This window comes from Bidens hawaiensis, unplaced genomic scaffold (genome assembly GCF_021521415.1).
Source record: "Bidens hawaiensis isolate Kalapana, Puna unplaced genomic scaffold, B.hawaiensis_p1.1 tig00008858_1, whole genome shotgun sequence".
Taxonomy (NCBI): domain Eukaryota; kingdom Viridiplantae; phylum Streptophyta; class Magnoliopsida; order Asterales; family Asteraceae; genus Bidens; species Bidens hawaiensis.
This window is the reverse complement of record NW_027491639.1, coordinates 716544-738460: the sequence shown is the minus strand read 5'-3', so window position 1 is coordinate 738460 and position 21917 is coordinate 716544. Positions and strand designations below refer to the sequence as shown.

Below are 21917 nucleotides of genomic sequence, written 5' to 3'. Positions count from 1 at the left end.
TAAAGTACAAGGCATTGTTAGTTAGTGGTCAAATATTAAAGCTTTTGATGCAAAATAAAGATTTTGTTAAGATTAGAGGCGGAAAAGAATGCTAAGCAATGTTTACCCGTGACATCCAATCGCATAATAAATATTATAGAAAATAATAGTAATCAAAGGTTGCAATTTAAACCCGTTTACTTATAAAATGGGTCGATTTGAGTTATGTTTCTTCTCAAACACGCCAAATAAAAAGATTTGGCAAAAACAGGAACGGGCTAAATGGATCAGACGCATCCAAAGTGTAGTTTTAATAATTTTAGTAAATCGTTTATTCTAAAACTTGAAGTTTTATTGTTATAATATAGTGTTTGTAACCATATTTCATGACTTAGCTATATACAAAGAAATAAAAAATGAGTTCTGAACCGACCCGTCTTGACCCAAACTGTTCGACTACGATTTGGGGAGTTTGCGATTGTTCATCCAAACTGTTTATCTAATTAAATGTTGATGAAAGAAGTTGTTTTCAGTTAGCAATTTGAATTGATACTTTAAATATATAAAATGAAGTAAATGAATATATGAAATGATGATGCAGGTATTTGATCTATGCCGGAAGATGAGGGCGCTCGCTGTTTTGTTTAGGAGAGGAACAACACCACCGCTACCCGAAAGCCTTAAACTTAACTTAAGCGCCAAGAAACGCTCCCTTGAAGACCAAGAGGATTTGATATGATATGACAAGACAAATCCGCTCGTGCAACTACCTTATGATACATACTCCTAAATATATAAGCTGTATATAACAAACTAATTACATTCGTTTAGTAAAGAATTTGATTATACATCTTCTGCAAATGCATTTGCTTTATCGTTTTACGCATATGTGGGATGAAAACAATTGTTAATGGTTTATTACACCAACATACGACTTACTTTCGCGTCACGTTTGTATGTGTCATTGGTCTCTAATCAACAAGTAAAGATAAATTACCATTCTTGTAAATAACCATTTCAAGTGGATTCTTGAAGCCTTTTCTTTTGAGCTAAAAGTTAAGCCAAATCTTACATACCATAAAACAGAAGATGCTTAAAACACCTTATAAAAACATGTCATACATAGCTACCATATTACATTTACTTGTACTTATACCTAAACAGTATATAACCATAATATTTGAATCTGCGGTTTCACAATCTGGAAAAACAATATACTTTTTTGACGTCGTTTTCAATACAATTGTACATGTCTTGTTTCTCTCAAGTCCTGCATTCTCATAATTTTTCATTTTTTTTCCATTAATGTTTCATTATGGTTGTTTGATATAAAAAAAGCCGGGAACTCTAATGAGTCTGTTCGACCGAAATAATATTATTGAAACATCACTTGCAAACAAGAATCAACATTAAAACTTCAACTTCGTATTTCACAAAGAACTGTTACATGTTCCTGTATAAACATGCAAAGAACACAAAATAATATGAGTGTAAGAAACATTATCTGCATTTTCACTCCATAAATTACTTGGTAGTATCATTAAACATAAGTAGTTGCTGTAAATATAAGGATTAGGTTAATGCAAATACATGTGAACAATTATGTTACTAAAATGCAAGTCACACATTTTATTTTATTCAAGGTTCTTATATTTAAGTCTTACGGTCTGGTTCGGTTTTTACGGTTTTGACATTTACGGTTCTTAATAGTTTGACTACAACAGTTCAACACTTTGATTTTTGACATTTACAGTTCTTAGTAGTTTGACTATAACAGTTCATAACTTTGACCTTTTGGCATTTACGGTTCTTAATAGTTGACTATAATAGTTTTCTGCAGTTTGACTTTAACTTCAACTTTTTATTTAAGACTTGCAAGAAATATGAGAGCATATACATTAAAACGCCTTTAAACGTTAAACAAACTCGATAACAATAACATAATTTAAGCGGCGCACCTTTGTCCAATCCTCAGTACCAACAATCCCCAGCTAATTTAAGCGAAACCTCGTGAATTATTTAGCAATAAGACGTTGGCGATGCTCCCTTTTCAATTATCTCCACCGGCACTGATCTTCCATCCCACTTCCAAGACACCACTGAATCCAAAAACTCGTAGCAACTTGAAACTTTAACTTTCTTGTTCGCAGCCAATCGGTACGGATTCGGCAATTCATCACATAGCCTACCAATGTCCAGCCACGTAGCCGTCCAGAATATCGATAACCGTCACCTCGTAACCTGAGATTGGGTTTGAGGTCTGGTGGTCGGAGAAAAGATGATTACCGAGAATCAAGAGGGCAAAGAATAAGTAGTCATTTCATTACCACCAAAGTTCAACCTTTTCTAACGAGAGTTCAAACTGACACATGCTCAAATACAACATCATTGAAACTAACATAACATCCTATTTCACTAAAAAACGAAGTCTTGTTCGCGTGCCCGTATACAGCCTCGCCCCCGTCCCAAAACACCAAAAGTAAACAATCATATCCCATATCCCATAAGTTTATAAAGCCCAAATACCACCTAACAATCATATGATATCGCATAAGTTTATGAAGCCCTAATAATACCTAACCAGGGCATCTTCAAAAACCAGTAATTTGGAATTTTAACCTGAGATACAAACCCATGCCTCAACACAGCATCATCAAGCAAAACGTTCAATACACAATAACCCATGATTTGAAACTAACATAACATCCTATTTCACTGACAAAGATAACGAAAACGTTTTCTATCCAGAGCCTCCAACTTTATTCTTCTGTCTCCCATCCAACCAACAGCAGAGCCCCTCACTCAATCCTTTTTTTCTACACACGTTTAAAAAGAAATATAATAATAAATAAAAAGCGTAATGAGTAAATATATAAAACGTTAAGGACTAAAACGCATCTTACCTCTCGTCAATTTCAGCTTGAAGGACTTGAATCTTCGCATACATTTCAGACTTCATCTCCTCATCCGCTTTAGCCTTCGACTCTGCAGCTTTCTCATCCGCCTTTGCCTTCAACGCAGCAGCAGCAGCAGCAGCAGCAGCAGCTTCCTCCTCCATTTTCACCATGTTACAGCACTTTTCCATCATACTCATTACCAAAAACATCATCAGTGTCTTCGCTGCTACTCCTATCGCATAGAGAATTGCAATAGTTACTTCCAGGATCCCTGCACCGAGATCAGCTACGATGGTCTTGGTGTCCGAGGCTAGAACGCGAACGAAAGACTTGGTTGATCGAGCAGCACTGTTTCGGATATAAACACAAATGTCAGTGAAACTCATATCGTCTTCAAGCTTCAAGTTCAGGTCACCATCGTTCGCCATGGTAGATACCGGTAGCTGCTCCCAGGGCCGTCTCTGAAAATACTTAGGGCCCGGGACATGAAAATCAAAAGGCCCTAAAATACACCCTCAAAAACTCTCATATAACAACAATAATAAAAACAAAAGGTTTTTATAAATAATAATAAAAAAAAAACTAGCAAATTGATCTAACTAAACTACTTAAACGAATCGTAATGCTCGTTTAGCAATTTGGAAGCAAAACCCTCGACTAACTCTTTGTAATTCGTGATCTTCATAAACATATACATCTTTTTCTTTAATAATAAATCTTTGAGGTTGCTTTTGAAAAACGTATGCATTCTTCCGTCGTGATTTGTGTATTTCTTAACGTTTCTTCTATTTTTTCTCTTTTTATGTTTTTGACTACTGGACAAGTGTTTAGACTTAGAATACATAATATCTAAATAAAAAATATTAACATAACTAATTAACTATCAACTAATAAAAGTTAACATATATTAAAGTTAACGAATATGAAATTATTTAACACTAAAAGTTTAAAACTAATATGAAAGTTAACACATATAATTGAATAATAAGTAGTTAATTAAAAAACTACATAAATTAATAAGTTATTAAATAACCTCCTTAGCTGTTTAGTAGTACAACGATGGTCGAACAAACAGAAGATCTCAAAGTCGCCTCGTTTGTCGGAAGTACGGTATATGGTGGTCGCCGCCCCCTGGAAAAACAGAAGTCTGATGGTCGCTATTTTGATCTTGTTAATATTAATTGGTATTATTATTTTTAATCAGGTGGGCTTTTAATAAAATGGGCCAATAATTCATACATATAATTTAAAACCCTATGGCCCTCAAGGGGAGTGGGCCTGGGGCCTGAGTCCTCCCCTTGGGCATAGAGGTGCACAAATTGGGTTTTTTCTAATACCCGGGTTCGGGTATGAACCGGTTTCCGGTATAATCGGGTATTGGAAAATCAGGTATTGAGAGAAATCGGGTAGAGTATTGAGGAGAAAAACTCAACCCTATGTACCCGGGTAGGGTATGATCGGGTTCGGGTATTGGAACCGGGTATGTGTCCAGGTACGACCGAGTATTAATACCCGGTTTTGAATTTGTAATTTTTTTATACATTTTTAATTTGTTTAAAATTTAAATTTGCTTATTAATGTGTAAAAATAATTAAATTATATTACAAAAACCATAAATCCACTTAATACAAATTATTTACTTAGTAATATGCATTTTACAAAAACGTAAACATAAAAGTTGTGAAGTAAACAAAAAAATATACTATAAAAACTCATGTATTATTTCGGGTATTAGAAATTGGTATCGGGTATAGGGTATGACCGGGTTCGGGTATTTACGGGTATAAATCGGGTACGGTTCCGGGTACGGGTATTGACCTCAAAATGCATACCCTATCCATACCCTACGGGTAGGGTCGGTTTCGGGTATAGAATACCCGGGTATAAAAAACCGGTTCCGGGCATTTTTTCAGGCCCGGTGTTTTTTTTCACCTCTACTTGGGCTGGGCGTGAATTACAAAGCCATAAATCAAGAAAACCTTAAAAAGAACATGTTCAAACATGTCATACCAGACTTCACTCCAAACAAGTTCCAAACAATTAAAAAAATAAACAATATACTTTTTTAATGTCGTTTCCAATACAATCTCACACGTTGTGTTCATCTAACTCCAGCATTCTCATTATTTTTCTTCTTTTCCCATAATGCTCTCTACTTATCGTTGTTTCCATAAAACAAAGCCCGTAACTCTACCAGTTCGATCCGAGCCAAATTATATCACCGAAGCATCACTTGCATATCAAATTTACCCCTAAAACTTCAGCTTACAAAATGTAGACATATAATCACAAAAATACAAATCATAAAGCATAAGATAATGTTCTTCAACTATCTTGTGTGATAAAAAAAAGCCTAATTATGTCGGTTTTATACGAGCCCAATTCTATTACCGAAACATCACTTGCAAATCAACATCAACACTAAAACGAAGATACATAATCATAAAAACATAAATCTATGATAAAGCATTTGGCTAATGTTTCATAATAATAAAACTGAAGAAGAAACAGAAATAGTAATTTGAGTGCATCCCACATCGGTGGGTGAGAAAAGAAGAAGTGTGAGTGGATATTATAAAAAATGAAAGAGGCTAATGGGTTAGGGCCTTAAGAAGGCCCATGGCCTAGGTTGGTGACCTACATTGCACTTTGGAGGGGTGACCGCCTAAGGTCGGCCTAAGTGGTTGAGTTTATGTCATAACTTAGTTTTGAGTTTATGTACTGGTGTGGCCGCCTAAGGTCGGCCTATACGGATACCAAATATTTTCAAAATTTGAGAGCGGGATTTACCCAAATTTTGGTGTTTCTCAAATGCCTATACGGATGCCAAATATTAAATGCCTATATGGATACCAAATATTTTCAAAATTTGAGAGCGGGATTTTTGGTACCGGTACCCAAATTTTGGTGTTTCTCAAATGCCTATACGGATGCCAAATATTAAATGTCTATACGGATACCAAATATTTTCAAAATTTAAATGCCTATACGGATACCAAATATTTTCAAAATTTGAGAGCGGGATTTTTGGTACCGGTACCCAAATTTTAATATTTTCAAAATTTGAGAGCGGGATTTTTGGTACCTGTACCCAAATTTTAATATTTTCAAAATTTGAGAGCGGGATTTTTGGTACCTGTACCCAAATTTTAGGTTTGGGATACCATCCCTGAACATCTAAAATGAGCGTATCTAAGGTTAATTTTTGTATGTGTTTTATTTTTCTTTATTACTTAATGTATGTAACTTATTAATGCTTTAATTAGTTTATAGACGTTTTTAATATACCTTTGAGAAAAAACAAGCCAAAGGTCGGCTTCAAAAGACACAACTTTCTTTATAATATAACTATTTATTTAATTATTGTTGTTAAATATTAAATCTAAACGTGTTCCTCAACTTGATTGATCCTTGAATTTATGATTCAACTAAACATCCCAACCATAAGTTAAATATGTATATATATATTTTTATTTAACAAATGAATCATTCAATGTCACAATTATTTTGAGACTCAAGTGGGTGTTAAAATATGAAATGGGTGACTAGCTTCATTCCCCCATGTATTAACTGTTTTTAGAATATCTCACATCTCCTAAAGTCTAATAACAATTAAGAAATGACAATTATTACACACATTACATATATATAAATTATATGTCAAAAGTTTTCTTATTTTAAAAGACATATTATAAACACCAACCGAGCTACATCTGGATAACGGGTAAGTGAGCAACAATTATTTGGTTGTAGAAAATATAAAATACAAAGAATTGCTTATTTACATTTTTTTAGTCTGTGAAATTTGACATATATAGAGTTCATGTTCTTAAAACATGTTTTAAGTAAATAGGTAGTGTGTGCATGAAATCGAAAAAACTAAAAAAAAGGTGAAAATGTAAAGTCTAAACCAAAACAAAAACCGACAATTTGGTTTTATGTTTTTGTAAAAACCAAACTTATGGTTCGGTTTCGCTTTTGCATATAGTAAAAACCAAAATGACCAATCCAAAATGATGCAGATTTTCATTTTCTTTAAATAATTTATAAGAATTTAATAAATATAATCATTAGTTAGTTATTAACTATCGACGTAATTTAGATCAAAATTCATGATGTTGGGCCAAAATTTCTTTATACTCAAAATGTTAAATTTAAATGATAAAGTCATAAAACTAGAAGAATCGAATCGAAATCAAATCAAAAACAGATAACTGAGACCAAACGGTTTTAAAAATTCAAAAACAAAAGTTTGGTTATAGCCCAAAACCGACCTAAACTGGACCGTACACACCACTGTCCTTAAGTTAGAAATGCTTTTAACACATTTTACTCAAAAAGGTCATATATTATTAATATTCATCTGGTAATGATTTACATACAATGATTACAATCAATCCAAAACTCAAAACTACAAGTACAAAGATTTTGAATGTTTATTTACTTAACAATAAGATTATGAAAACAAAATTTTTAAATATCCTAAACAATGAGAATACATACAGTATTTAAATGTTATCTAGGTCCTGATAGTTGTTGTGATGACATGTACGAAAACGAGTTCGGGGACGCACTCGGGCTACTACTATAAACCGTGGCCGCCATAAATCCGCTTGGTGCCTCGATTTCCGCACCGGTTACAACCGTGGACGGCTCGGTGAACCTTCGACCGTAAAATCTCAAAAAGTTTAAACACTCCAACCGTGGCTCACCCACGGGTAAAGTCCCTTCTAGCATTGCCACGACGTTAGCCATCGTGGGCCGCAAGGTCGGGTCTTCGTGTAGGCAACATAGAGCCACCTTTACTAGCTTCTCGGCTTCAACATTTGTCACACGGCCAACTAACCTCGGTTCCACTAGGTCCAGGTACCGACCTTCCTCGTGCATCTCTAATGCCTGTAAAGGGAAATAAAAGGCACGTGCACGAGGACGGGTGTGGGACCCAGATGAAATCGAGGACTGGCCGTCAGTGCTGGTGCTCGCGTTCCCCGAGCCATGGCTCGGGGCCTGCACACAATTCTTTCTACCTTGAATTAATTCTAGTAAAACCATACCGTAGCTATAAACATCGGTTTTATCTGAAATAGCCGCGTTCGTGAGCCACTCGGGTGCTAGGTAACCGCGGGTCCCTCTCATTGTTGTAAACAAACCGGATTGTTCAGGACTTAATAATTTAGACAACCCAAAATCCGAAATCTTTACTTGCATATTATCACTTAAAAGAATGTTCTCGGGCTTAACGTCACAATGTATGATCTTATGCTCGCACCCGCTATGCAAATACGCAAGACCACGCGCGGTCCCCACTGCAATCTCAAACCTTTCTTGCCACTCCATTGGCGGCCCAGGGCCGAAAAGCGTGCGGTCAAGCGAACCCCGGCTCATATACTCGTACACCAAAAACCGCTCTCGCCCGTGCGCACAAAACCCCTTAAGTTTAACTAAATTAACATGATGAATGTTCCCGATAATCGCGATTTCGGTCCCGAATTCCTTCTTCCCTTGAGCACCCAACGCGGTGATCTTCTTCACCGCCACCACCGTCTTATCCCGAAGCACGCCTTTATAAACCGTCCCGAACCCACCCGACCCGACCCGAGTACTAAAATTCACCGTCGCCTCGACTAAATCCTCGTAATCAAATCGAACCGGTAAACCCGCTATCGAAAACATCTCGAGATCACCCGAATACGAATTCTCGCTCGATTTCTTCGAATTTCGCTTCGTTTTATTATTTTTCGCTCTTCTACTAATCCAAACAGCCAAAATTAATATCACAAAAACCCCGGATCCCGGAAGTAATATTAACCCGATAACCGGGAAACCCGAACCCGAACCATCGGCTTTGTTTCGACCCGAAAACGATATAGATACCGCTTTCACATAACCAAACTTATCATCTGATCTATTACTAGCTTGTGATACAATAGACCCAAAATAGTTATCAATCAAATAACATGATCCTGATTGGTTTCCATGAAACAAACCCAAACATGAACAACTTGAACTACACATATCTTTACATGTTGTTAAATCGATTCCGGTGCTAATCGGGTTAATGAAATCGACCGGAACATACTTCATACCCGCCCCGAGCGGTACGTAAACATAATTCTGGCGCGTTTTATTATCGGTACAAGATTCCGGCAACGAGAGCGAAGGATCCGATAACGAGCAACCCCATTTCGTGACCGGGTCGGTTCGAAACCCGGGGGGACAAGAACAGCTTCCCGCGGAACAAAGTCCGAGTTTAGCTGTTAGACACAATGTAATTAGACAGACGTTAGAGGTAGTAATATGTAAATATGAGTTAAGATATAACCGCGGTATATTTTATTATTATTATTATTATTAGCTTTTATATTGCGGTTAAACTGTGACCTTATTAATATTATTATAATTAGTAGTAGTTTTTTATATAACTGTTAAACTTTGATTTCCTTTTTTTGCTTCATACACATGTTCTTAGAGCCGAGGGTCTCTCTGGAAGCCACCTCTTTATTCCTTTGGATAGAGGTACGGTGTGCCTACATCCCACCCTCCCCAGACCCTACCTATAGCTCTGCTGTCGGTGGGATTTAACTGGGTATGATTGATTGATTGATATATAACCGCGGTACATTTAATATAATAATATTATTTATAAAACTATGGAAACATTTACACACACTTAAGAAGAGTTTAAGTTTAACTGTGGCTTACCACATTGGAAGGGCGGCCCACAACTGTCTGACGGCGTCATGAAATCCGTTACCCATGCTTTATTCGCGTACCGGTTAACGACGAGACGACCGTCTTTTGTAACTTTTAATATTCGGTAAGCGGAATATGTGACCGTGGGTGTAATCAAAACTTGTATAGCAAGTTTGGATACCGGGTCCCCAAACACGTAAAAACCCGACCCGTTTACCAATAAATAGGTAATGGGCGGGTTCGAGTTTTGGATGGATCTGGTATCCATCAATAAAGTGAAGTATGTTAAATTTCGCCATTGGAGTATCCCGTCCCCGGAGGTGAGCTTAAACGTGTAATCGCCTTCGGAATAATCTGTATCCGAAGTAGATGCGGTTAACGATTTCCCGCTGGGATATCGTTGACCCGCGACGACTGTGTCTGTCGGGTGATCAAACGATTGCCATAGAGTTTTGTTAAAATCGTCAACGAGAATTAAGTTTCCAGAGTCCAACAGCTGTAAGGCACTCACCCTGGAGTCAAGTTCCGACGTTGACCAAACTAGTTCACCTGCGTTAGACACAAATTAATTAGTAAATGTTAATATTAGTAACATGTATAGGTCAGTATAACCTCACGTCACGTAAAGAAATAAAATGATGTGAGGTTTACATGTAACATAATGATGTAATTATGATCTTGTAGATTATCAATACAATATCATAATTAAGTACGTGTAATTATTATATTGGGTATGTTTGGCAAAACTAGCTGGTAGCTGTAGCTGAAAGCTGGTGGCTGGAAGCTGTAGCTGGTAGCTGTTAGCTGTAGCTTTTTAGTTATATTTAAATGTTTGGCAGAATAGCTGAAGCTTTTAATAAAACATATAAAATTACTAAAATGGGTATAACTAAAATCAATAATAGTAAATGTATTTATTTTGAAAGGTTATTTAAGTAAATTATCATACTAAAAGCTTGTAGCTCTTTCTAAACGTTACTAGTAGAAGCTTTAAGCTTTAAGCTTTTTCTCCTGACCTAAAAGCTTCAAGCTCCTTGAACCAAACAGAGCTTTTAATTGAGTATGAATTTTTTTTTAAAAGCTTGAAGCTTGTAGCTCCTAAAAGCTTCATGCCAAACATACCCATTGTATTGGTATTATGGTTACCAATACAATATAATTAATTATTGTATTGATAATTTATAATATAATTAGTATCAATACAATACAATATCACAATTACACCATTATTTACACAAATTTAATATTTTAACTACCTGACACGTCATGTATAGTTATTCCGCTATATGACAAGCGAACTTCACCGGAATCCGAGATCGCTCGGTTCCGGTTCGCGGCCCAAACGACGGTGTCGGAGGCGGTATGGTAAACCACTAGGTAAAACGACGTCGATTTGGGTTGCGGGTTGCGTATCGCGGCGGTGTAGGTTCGGTTAATGGACCGGAGGAACTCGCCCGATAAATTATCGATTAATCGGTATCTAGTAGTTGTAAAATTCGGGGCGATGGAGCCGGAGTAAATTATGGAGGAGTAGGAGGTTGTGAAGAGGCTGAGAATGAAGAAGACGGTGGCGGTGACGGTGACGGTGGTGGTGGTGGTGGCGGCCATCCATGCAAAGAGGAATTGGTTGCCGGAGAAAGTTGTTAAATTTGAAGTGTGTATAAAAAATGGTGGTGAGTTTGTATTATTATTATTATTATTGTGATGGTTTCGGTTGTTAAATTATTATAAGGAGTTGACTTATATGAAATGTGATGGTGTAGTTTCTTTAATTATTTTTTTATTATTATTATTTTGTTTATAATTATTTGAAGCTTTCTTTACAAAAAAAATAAATAAATAGAAGCTTACGTGGCGGGTTGTGCTAACATGAGCTAGCTTTTTTTAGAACGAAGATGTTTAGTTCATCGCACTTTCCAACCACGTTGTTTTATTTTGATCAGATTATGTTGTCTTAACCGAGCTTACGTTGGCTTGTGTAACATCTTAGGTGAATCCCACATCGGCTGTGGACATGAGAGCTTCTTGGTTCATAAGTAAATATTTCGTCTCTTAATCACCAATGCGTTTTAGGCTTAATGCTAGTGGACAAACGGAGAGCTGCTCCACAGTTAAGCCTGCTCATGTGGGAGTAATAGCAGGATGTGTGACCTTTTGGGCAACCAAAGCTTGGGCTTTATTCGGAAAACCATATCGATGACTACCACTTGACAGTCGTGGTGCCACCATAAAAACAGAACATTTTTATTTGGTTAAAATTTTAAAATGAAAATTTTGTTGAACAGAAACGAAGTTATCAAAACAGACATTGACTTTAGTCGTAAGGCCATAGACATTATTAAATTTAGCTAATAAGAAGTTGTCATATATATATATGCGAGGCTAAGTTTTAGATGATGTTTGTCGTTTGTTGCTACTGAGTTTGATAATAAGTTAGAGGGATCAACTTAGCCTATAAACGCATTCGCTTAGTCGTTTGTCTTGTAGGCTAGGAGGTTAACGCTAATTTAGTTGACTTCTTTCTTCCTAGCCATTTTAAAAATTGCATTTGCAGGCTAAAGTTAGCCTAGTTGCGCTAAATAGACGTGTATGGTGTATGGCTTCGGTAATTAAAATTTATAATTTGACAATGATCATATTAATGAACTTTATAGATGATAACTAATATTCTTCTTGAGTTATTTAGGAAAACAAACACCAAATTAATGATAACTTTAAGTTAATTGTATATTGTTGAATATATATTAAACTATCATTACTAGTATTTTATAAAATCACTAGCAATATGTTAACACAATTAACAATACATTTACATACACGTGTGTATACATAACAATGACATAGTATATACACATTAGGCAAGTTATACAAAAAAGTTATTTTACTTTTTTTGGGCTAAAAAGGTTTGGAAGAGAATAGAAGGACATGTGACTAGAAAGATGGTTGGTGAAGTTGATGAAAAAACAAAACATAACACCAAAAAAAACGAGGATAGACAAGGATATCTCACTCTTTTCTTCCTACATCTCTTTACCTAGACAAACTTTTCTTAATTTTTAAATAAGATCAAATCAAAAGTCTTTTTTTTTCTTTTTTAAATATCATAGAAGCTAGGGTTTTAACTTTTAAGTAATTGATGGTTAAAAATATGGGAAAATCATCATAAACCATGTTGACTAAAAAAATTACCAGCATAGCAATGAAATTTGTAAATTATCATTTTATCCTTTTGGCGTAGCGAGACTAAGAACGACGCAGAGAACTGGTGTGTTTGCGCTGTAGATTCTTCTAGCCGACCGATATTGACGTAGAATGTGATGTGATGTGTCATATGACGCACAAGAAGGTAAATAGTGGCGTAGAAGGTATATGTGTTTGTGAAATAGAACAAAAAATTCAAGGTTATTTTGGTAATTCAAAAATATTAAGACTATTTTCGTAATTTTATTTTGATCAATTAGACTATTTTGGGGTTTTCTCTAAAATTAATGTAGGGATAAAAAAACTAATAGGCATCATAATATATTTGGAAAGTTAAAGGAGGAGAAAAATGCTAAAACTCTTTATTTTTATCTAAATCTAATTTTCACCCATTTTATTAATTTCAAATCACCCTAATATATTTTCTTTAAAATATATTATACTAGTTTGAGGCTCGTGTACTACACGGGTAGTTTTTGAAAATACAATATTTAATAAATAATCAGTAGACAAGAAATAATAAACCCGTTAAACACTATTAACACAGTCGTTGTACAATAGTCTTTAAAACAATTTTAGAGTAAAAGATAATTATAAATATCAAATGTTTGGAAAAAAAATATGAAGTAAATATTAAATTAACAAATTTTGAAGCAAAAATTTCTAAGAATGATTACTATTATTTTATAAATATAAATTTGTTAAAAGGGGTGAGGTTTAATGCAGAAGTGACAAGTGGCAAAACTTGTAGGCTTTTATTAGAGAGTATAGATAGATTATAGAATCTAAAATACGAGTCTTGTTGTATCGTCTAGAAAACAACATTTTCAGACCGTCTAATCACCACCAAAAACGACAACAGTGCGTCTAAATAATTACCACAATTCGTCTTTAACCCATTATAAGAGTGCAACTATTGTAGCACAACATTGTATCCAAGTAACACGTTTCATCCTTTCCAAGTAACGAGTTTTGATACACTATAGGTTAAAAACTTAAAATGCTACGTCTAACATACGATTCATCCAATTTTCCGTCTACGAATCAACGTTGTAATCGATGTCGATATATCGCCTAGATACCCGTCTCTAATAATTCGTCCAACTTAACACATATCATAACTATTTGATGTTAGATATAAATTTTATATGTATCGATTATTTAGGGCAAAGGAGCATACTACTATATATTATCTTGAAACATTGACTTGTTCCATGATGTTGAATCTTGACATCATTAATGTATTAATTAATTAATTAATCAAATGCCCATAAGTCCCCTGGTCTCAAGGGTAAAAATGGGACATTGTAACGAGTCATAATAAATAATAATGACAGGTTGTAAGACCAAGTTTGGAAGGTATGATAAGCCCACCAGTGCCCACCAGTTTGGTGGGAAGATTAGAGTTGACAACTTTGCTATCATCATTTATAGAGCCAGCATTTTCATATAGTCAGGTGTACAAATCAGGTTTTTTAAATACCCAGTTTCGGGTATGGAACCGGGTACGAGTATAATTGGGTACTAGAAAATCAGGTATTGGTAATACCCAGGTTGGGTTCGAATTCGGATATTGTCTCTAAAAATCATATCCTATGCATCGGGTTCGGGTCAGATATAAAACCGTGTATTCTAAAACCGGGTATTTGAATACCTATTTCTCGGTATTAAAAACCTTATTTTCGGGTATTTTTTGGGTATAGATTGGATTTTTAAGGGGTTGCACTTTTTAGGGGTATTTTTCAGGTATTTTTTGGGTAATTTCGGGTATAGAGCGGGTATTTGAAATGCCCGGTTCAGGGTATGAAACCGGTTCCGGTTTTCGGTTATTACCGGGTATAAATTGGGTCCGAATCCGGGTACGGGTTTTGGTATCGAAAATCGAAATACATATCATATCCGTACCATACGCCCGGGTATTAAAAACCAGGGTATAAAAAAAACCGGTTCGGCGTATTTTTTCGGGTCCAGGTTCAGGTATTTTGTGCACCTCTAGTTAGGTTGAACTTACTTTCCTATATTGGCAATGTTGTAGAACTCGGTACACCACTAGCCATTAATTGGAATTAATCGGATCAGATATTATATGTAAATTTTAAAAAATACATATACATATACATATCAAGTTTTATATATAAAATTTTCAATTTTTACCAAATAGCGATTAATCAGTAATTAGTCGGTGAGGTATTAACTCATGATTAATCGAGGATTAGTTGACACTCAGGTGGGATTTTTACAACCATGTTCCTAAGCAACACACCTAAAGAAACACAAATATAATATCACAATTTCATAGTCATTGATTCTCGCTTTTAGCCTGCGTCGTGAAGAAACGCCTGGGGCGTCACCACCATTCACATCGGCCACCACCACTAAAGCCCAGACTTCCGGCGCAGTGTTTTGGGCACTTTTTTGTTGCCACGTCAGACCGGCTAATGCTTTACAATTATGTTTGAACTAAAATCAATAGATATAACTAAAAAACCGCTCCTAAAAGACCAAATTTCGAAATTAAGTTTAATTTCCCATTTCAAGGCGGTTCGCATTTTGGTCCGAACACGAACTATATTGATACAAAAAAGCATGTTTTGACCCGCAACATTTTAAGTTGAACACATTTTGACCAGTTACCCAACCCGCTCAGCTTACTCCTAAATAACAATCATAAATAAAAAAAAGATACAAAATATCAGTCATTTGATTCTCTTAGTTTTAGAAACTCGGTTTCATGTCTCGACGCTACATGTATCTGAATTAAAATCCATAAAAATATGGGTATTAGATGAGCTTCTTTTTCTCAAAGAAAGTTTTCAAGTGCCAAACTTGCATGCCTGCAACCGATAAGCATATGAACAGCGAAAGAAAACTCAACCACGCCATTCTCGAATTTGTCACTTTGTTAAGCTCTTGCATCTCTCTTTCCCTGTAGTAAACACATTAAATATTTAATAATATATTCATAATGTCCTATCATTGAAATTTAACTATTTATCAGAAAATGTAAACGAGAAAGATAATGTTTAACATTGACCACGTGTGTGTTCAAAAAGTTACATAACGCTGACCAAAATATCGAGCTGCTTGCATTTTCTAGGTTTAAGTTCTAACTAACAACTTGCAGGATGACAAAAATGCCCTCGGAAAAACAAAGACATATATACCCTTTTGATTAGGAACCGACGTGTAAGAGGTCAAAAATATTGTTTGTCATCAAACTGTCACATTCTTCAGAAGAAAAATTAATATTATTTCTTTGGTAGAGCTAGAGGTATGTATATTTGTCATTTTACGATTTCTGGTGAGGTTTTGACCGAAAAAACAAAAATAAAACTTGGGTCGCCTATGTACGGTTTTTTGTATTTTTGCAGGGATAAAGAATAATAGTTTATTTGAAACGAAAACCAAATATGATAGTCAAATAGTTCAAATCATTTGTTGACCAAATCCCATGAAACTGTATGATTTGACCTTTTCATGAATATGAAAAAAATTGTAGAACTAGTCATAAAAATAAAAAAAAATAATTTTTTTTTACTCAAATCAATCTCATAAATTTAACTTTAGTAATAATGAAAAAACAATTTGGACTTTTTAAATACCAATATTATACTATTTTGCCCCTTCAAGAGATGGAATATGAATATTTTGGTATATCATTTACTAACCGTTCTCGGAGATAAAACATTTCCTCATGAATCGAGGTGATGGTGTCTGCAAGTTTCTTCAGCTCATATTCCATTGCCTGAAATAAAAGAAATGTAAAATGAAAAGGTTTAAAAAAAACTTCAATTGAATAATATTGAAACAATAGTCTTTAAATCCAACTTGGAAAAAAGTAAAAAAACTATATTGACCCGGCCCGTTTTGACATGTTACCCAACAGAATTAGTCTCTTAGGGTCTTTTGTTGGTTGAAGCAAAACCTGGTACAAACTATACTTTCTCTGACTCGTCTGAGTTACAAGTCGAGTCGACTCAGAACCAATACTCGTGAGCCAAAGTGTGAGTTAGGTGTATACGAGTCTGCCTATCAAGTCAACACTTTTTAGGTAATTTTTGACTCGTCTCTGATGAGTCAACTTGTGACCCAGATGAATATTATTATTATTATTATTATTATTATTATTATTATTTTGTTAACTTGGATCCCAAGTCTAATTGTAATACTTGGTCCCCAAGACTCTCCTAATCACCATTTGAGCTTTATTAAGAAGGTTATTTAGTTTAATCATAGTTAAATCATTTGGCAAAGTTTTTTTGGTATTGACCTATTTGCTATCAGTAGTCATTACAAATTATTTGCAGAATCTATATTGGTACACCCAGTTCTCCTAGCCTATCAATATTAAGCGTTTAATAATTTGATAAACAGTCAACCACTGTCTATTCATTATTCAAACGCGCATTTGTTTAAAGACAGACGGAGTAGTTATAATATTGTGGATATTATAACTCATATGTTGTGATCATTAAACTATGACATCATAATTTGTAGCTCACTCATCACATAGTCACTATGAGATATATAATATTTGCATAACATTATATGCGCTAACTTAAGAAAGACGGATTAATAAGCTTACATCAACTGAACCTTTCTTGGCAACATTTGACCAGTCCTTAGCAGCTATACCAGACCTCCAATCAAATTCAACGGTAATATTAAACGGCGGTTTATGGTCAATGGCATAAAAGCACGCCATATAATCTCCAGCCTCAGGAGCTTGAAAAGAAAATTGTCCCGATTGCACGTTTTCAGAAGAATGATAATTATTCCCGTATGCAGAAGTCACCTAAATTATATAAACACACAGCAATCAATACAACATTTCAATTCATATATATGTACCGAAATTGAATAACATAAGATTATAACAAAAAATGCAGACATAATCCACAATTTCCCGCAGAAGGTCATACAAGATCTATATAATAACCCTAAACTTAAACAAATACAATGACCTAAGCCTGTAATTCAAAACTTAAATATTAAATGGAGCAACAATAGGGGTGTCAACGAGCCAAGCCAATCGTTTCGAGCTCTTTTTCTAAAGCTCAAGCTTGGCGCGTAAGTCGATTTTTCAAGCTCGGACTCGGCTCGTTTATTATTTATTAACTAAGTTATATACGTTTTTAATTATTTTTATATACTTTGAGAAAAATCTTAAACAGCTCGGCACTGCAGTGTGTAATTAACGTATAGAAGTCCAAAAGAGGTAAAATTTAAGATCACACAAGGCTTAAGCTCAGGCTCGATAGCTAAACGAGTTTTATTTGAGGCTCGAGCTCGAAAAAGCTCATCTCATTTTGAGCTTTTCATTGATCGGATCTCGAGTAGCTCGTGAGCGGCTCGGCTATGCAGTGTGAAATTAAGGCTTGAGCTCAATAACTAAGCGAGTTTAATTTGAGGCTCGGGCTCGGATCGAGCTCGAAAAAGCTCAGCCCGTTTCAATCTTTTCATTGATTTGATCTCAAGTAGCTCGCGAGCGGCTCGGCTGTGCAGTGTGAGATTTAAGGCTTGAGCTCGATACGAGTTTGATTTGAGGCTCGGGCTCGGATCGATCTCGAAAAAGCTCAGCCCGTTTCAAGCTGTTCATTGATCCGATCTCGAGTAGCTCGCGAGCGGTTCGGCTGTGCAGTGTGAAATTTAAGGCTTGAGCTCGGGCTCAATACTAAACAAGTTTTATTTGAGGCTCGGGCTCAGATCGAGCTAGAAAAAGCTCAGCAATTTTCGAGCTTTTTATCGATCCGATTTCAAGTAGCTGGCGAGCGGCTTGGCTCGTTTGCACCCCTAAACAACATATATCAAACACAGGATTTTACAAGAAGCCTCATCCAAGACAAAGTCATAACATCCAACAATTGAATATATAATATCCCTAAATACTCAATACCAACAATCCAAAGTATACAAGTTGTACCAAACTCAAACACCAAACAAATAGTAATATAATAACAATTCAAAAACAACCATAAACAAACAAACCCAAGCATAATATATAAGAACCGAAAACATTCAAAACTATACTACAATCCAAAGCATACAAGTTGTACCAAATTCAAACTGCAAATAAGAATAATATGATAAGAGTACAAAGACAACCGAACTGATACAAAAACCGACAGTTTGGTTTTACATTTTTGTAAAAAACGAACTTGGTTTTGCATGAAATAAAAACCAAAAAATCCAAATTTATTTACAATTTTTCATTTTTTTAAAAATATTTTCAAGTAATTTATAACAAACTATTTAATACTTCATTACAATATTTTATCCCAAATATGTAATTATCAATTAGAATAATTACCGAAATGATTTAATTAAGCCTAAATTCATTAATGTTGGCCGGTATTTTTTATTTCCGCCCAAAATTAACAAGCTCAGATAGCAAAACCGAAAAAAAAATAAAAATAAAAACCGAAACCGAACAGTTTTGAAAACTCCAAAAACCAAAGTTTCGTTTTTTGTTCGGTTTTAGCTCAAAACCGACCCAACCCGAACCGCGCACACCTCTAATACACAAACAAACAAATCACATACCAATTCATAACCAAAATCAAGTTACAAAATTTATCAATTGAACTATTCTGGACCAAAATACTTTTTACCGTCCCAAAATTTTCAAGCTCAAATAACAAAACCGAATCCAAACCAAACCAAACCAAAAACCGCATTGTTTCATAAAATTCATTTGCTTCGGTTTTAATGGTCGTAAAAATCTCGACTAGGCGCCGACTAATTCCTATTCATCCCGGCCGACTAGCAATTACTGCAACACTTTTAGCCCAAAACCGGCGCAAACACATAGTAATAAATTAGCAGTTCAAAAACAACCACACACAAACAAATCAGATTATAAAATTAATTCAACCAACCAAAAACCAAATTAATTAAATTTAAAACAAATCAAGTTATAACCAAAAATGATGAATTAAACTAACTCTGATTGTAATCTTATGCGATTCAGGTAAGGGTTGTCCTTCATTGGGATTAACAATCTTGTAATGACCCACAGTCATCGAATTGCTCTTAATATCTTCCGCTATGCACTTCGTGCGACCCGATTCCAGCTCGAATCGGATCGATTGGCCGGGTATAAATACAAACCCGATAATAATAATAAGAACCCAGATGGCAGATCGTTGAAGATTCATAGTTGAAACAGAGTTTGTTTGAAGAAATGAAACTGAGAGTCAATTGGGTTTCAATTGGGTGTTACGAATTTAACGGGTGAACAAGATCGGGGTGAAAGTGGGCTGGGTTTGAATGGAAACTGAGATCCATGGGTTGTGGACCGGGTCTAGTCCAAACCGCTCGGAAAATGCTCGCTCGATTGAAAACGAGCCGCTCTGCTCGGTTCTGTTTGTAAACGAGCCAAGTAACAGTTTGGTTCGGCTCGAATATTTTTAATTTATTTTATATATAATTATATATGAACAAATATATAAAATGTATAGATAAAACATGTAAATATAAGCTTACAATTACTTTTACCTCTTAAACTTTTTCATATTCCGTCAATTTTATAGTTTTTTTTGTTCGATTCAAGTTTTTAGAATATTAGAAGTTTGTTTACATAATCGTTATATCTCACTTCAAACTTATTTTTAATAAAAAATTACAATATATTACACGTTTGTCTAAAAACTACTAATTTATTTATAAAATATATTATTTACAACCATTAAATTTTGTTTCTTATTGAAAATTTTAAAGTGAAAAAGAAATAAATATTGCTCGAAATCGCTCGATGTTCGATCGAAAAATGCTTGATTCGATTTTGGCTCGTTTCGGTTTTCGCTCGATTCGAATTTCAGTCGTTCGGTTCAGTTCAGTTGTAAACGAGCCAAGCAACGAGCAAGCCATCGCTCGTTTTGGCTCGGCTCGTGAACAGCAGTCCGATCGGACCCAAGATCTCGAGTTTTTATTATGAGTTCGGTTTTATTTGGTTTTATCATTTGAGTTTAAAATTTTGGATTGAAAAACAAACGGTCCAAAATAATTAATTTGGGTTGAAACCATAGTCGGGGAGTACTTGGCCAAGACACGATTTTTACAATCATGATCTTATGATGATTAATAATTTAATCGATTAGTATACATTTGAATCTAGAAGGTTTAGGCTACATTATTTATTAATTTCTTATAAATGATCAAAAACTGGTTTTTCAGTTTGGTTTCTAGTTATACAAAATCGAACTGAAATCAAACAGGTCACTTTCAGTAATTGAACTTTTAGTTATTTTTGTTCGTTTATGTTTTGTGAACGCCTCTAGCACAAACACAAAGGGTGAGCCTTTCTCAATGGATGCAAGGCGGTATGTTTGCGCCTGGGCGCCTTTGACTACTATGGTTAATACATGTTGTAGCAACAACTAACAACCTCATGCTTTTCAGAAAAAACAAAAGATCTTGCTCATGAAGTTTCTTAATACTAGCATATGACAAGAGCTGAGGTTATAAGACGATCTTTCAATTCGTTAAGAAAGCAAATATTTTCCTTTATCGAGCAATATGGAAACTGAATTTCTTAAATCATGTTTCATGTTTGTTTCGGTTCAAGTAGTTTAGAGGTGCACATAAAAACCAGTTAACCGACCCGACCAGACAACCCAAACCGAAACTTTGAAACCGATTGAAACCTTAGGCTTGGGCCCGGTTTGGTGGTTCAGAAGATGAACCAGTTTGGAAGCATTATGGGGTGACCATATAATTACACGAATGACACCTAGCCTGTTTTAAATTACAACAAACAAAACTGAAAGCAATAACACACATTGCATGATAATATGAATGCTTTCATATGATGCAGCATAAAAAACAGCAAACTGCTCTCAAAGAGCAAGTTTACAAGTAAAAACAAAAGTAAAAACAAAGAGATACATGAATTATGAAAGATTTAACTAATAAATAGGTCTAGATGTAAAAACATACGAGAGAACAAAACGGTGAAAATGAGCCGAGTTGCTCGTGGGCTACTCGAGCTCATATCGATAAAAAAGCCTGAAATGAGCCGAACTTTTTCAAGCCTAACCCTCAAATAAAACTCATTTAGTTATCAAGTTCTAGCTCGAGCCTTGTAGGAACTTTGATGTATGAATTTACACTGAACAACCGACCTTTGACTCCTTTAAGATACTACAC

At 35.1% G+C, this 21917-nt stretch overlaps 3 protein-coding genes across 3 annotated transcripts in view; 1 reads left to right on the top strand and 2 right to left on the bottom strand.

Moving 5' to 3' along the window:
- LOC143530154 (uncharacterized) overlaps positions 1-21917 on the top strand; it is a 140760-nt gene that overhangs the window by 2790 nt on the left and 116053 nt on the right. The window contains exon 5 of the mRNA XM_077025769.1: positions 581-709. Coding sequence (XP_076881884.1) covers positions 581-709 — 129 coding nt within the window. The remainder of the gene's footprint in view (positions 1-580; positions 710-21917) is intronic.
- On the bottom strand, positions 7392-11247 carry LOC143530180 (G-type lectin S-receptor-like serine/threonine-protein kinase At5g35370). The gene is made up of 3 exons (XM_077025792.1): positions 10826-11247; positions 9579-10118; positions 7392-9130 (listed from the first exon to the last, which is right to left on the bottom strand). The coding sequence occupies exons 1-3, from the start codon at positions 11175-11177 to the stop codon at positions 7392-7394; spliced, it is 2631 nt and encodes an 876-aa protein (XP_076881907.1). The 5' UTR covers positions 11178-11247.
- Positions 15455-19927, bottom strand: LOC143530153 (transmembrane emp24 domain-containing protein p24delta9-like). Its single transcript, XM_077025768.1, has 4 exons — positions 19715-19927; positions 17356-17565; positions 16439-16515; positions 15455-15696 (listed from the first exon to the last, which is right to left on the bottom strand). The coding sequence occupies exons 1-4, from the start codon at positions 19925-19927 to the stop codon at positions 15552-15554; spliced, it is 645 nt and encodes a 214-aa protein (XP_076881883.1). The 3' UTR covers positions 15455-15551.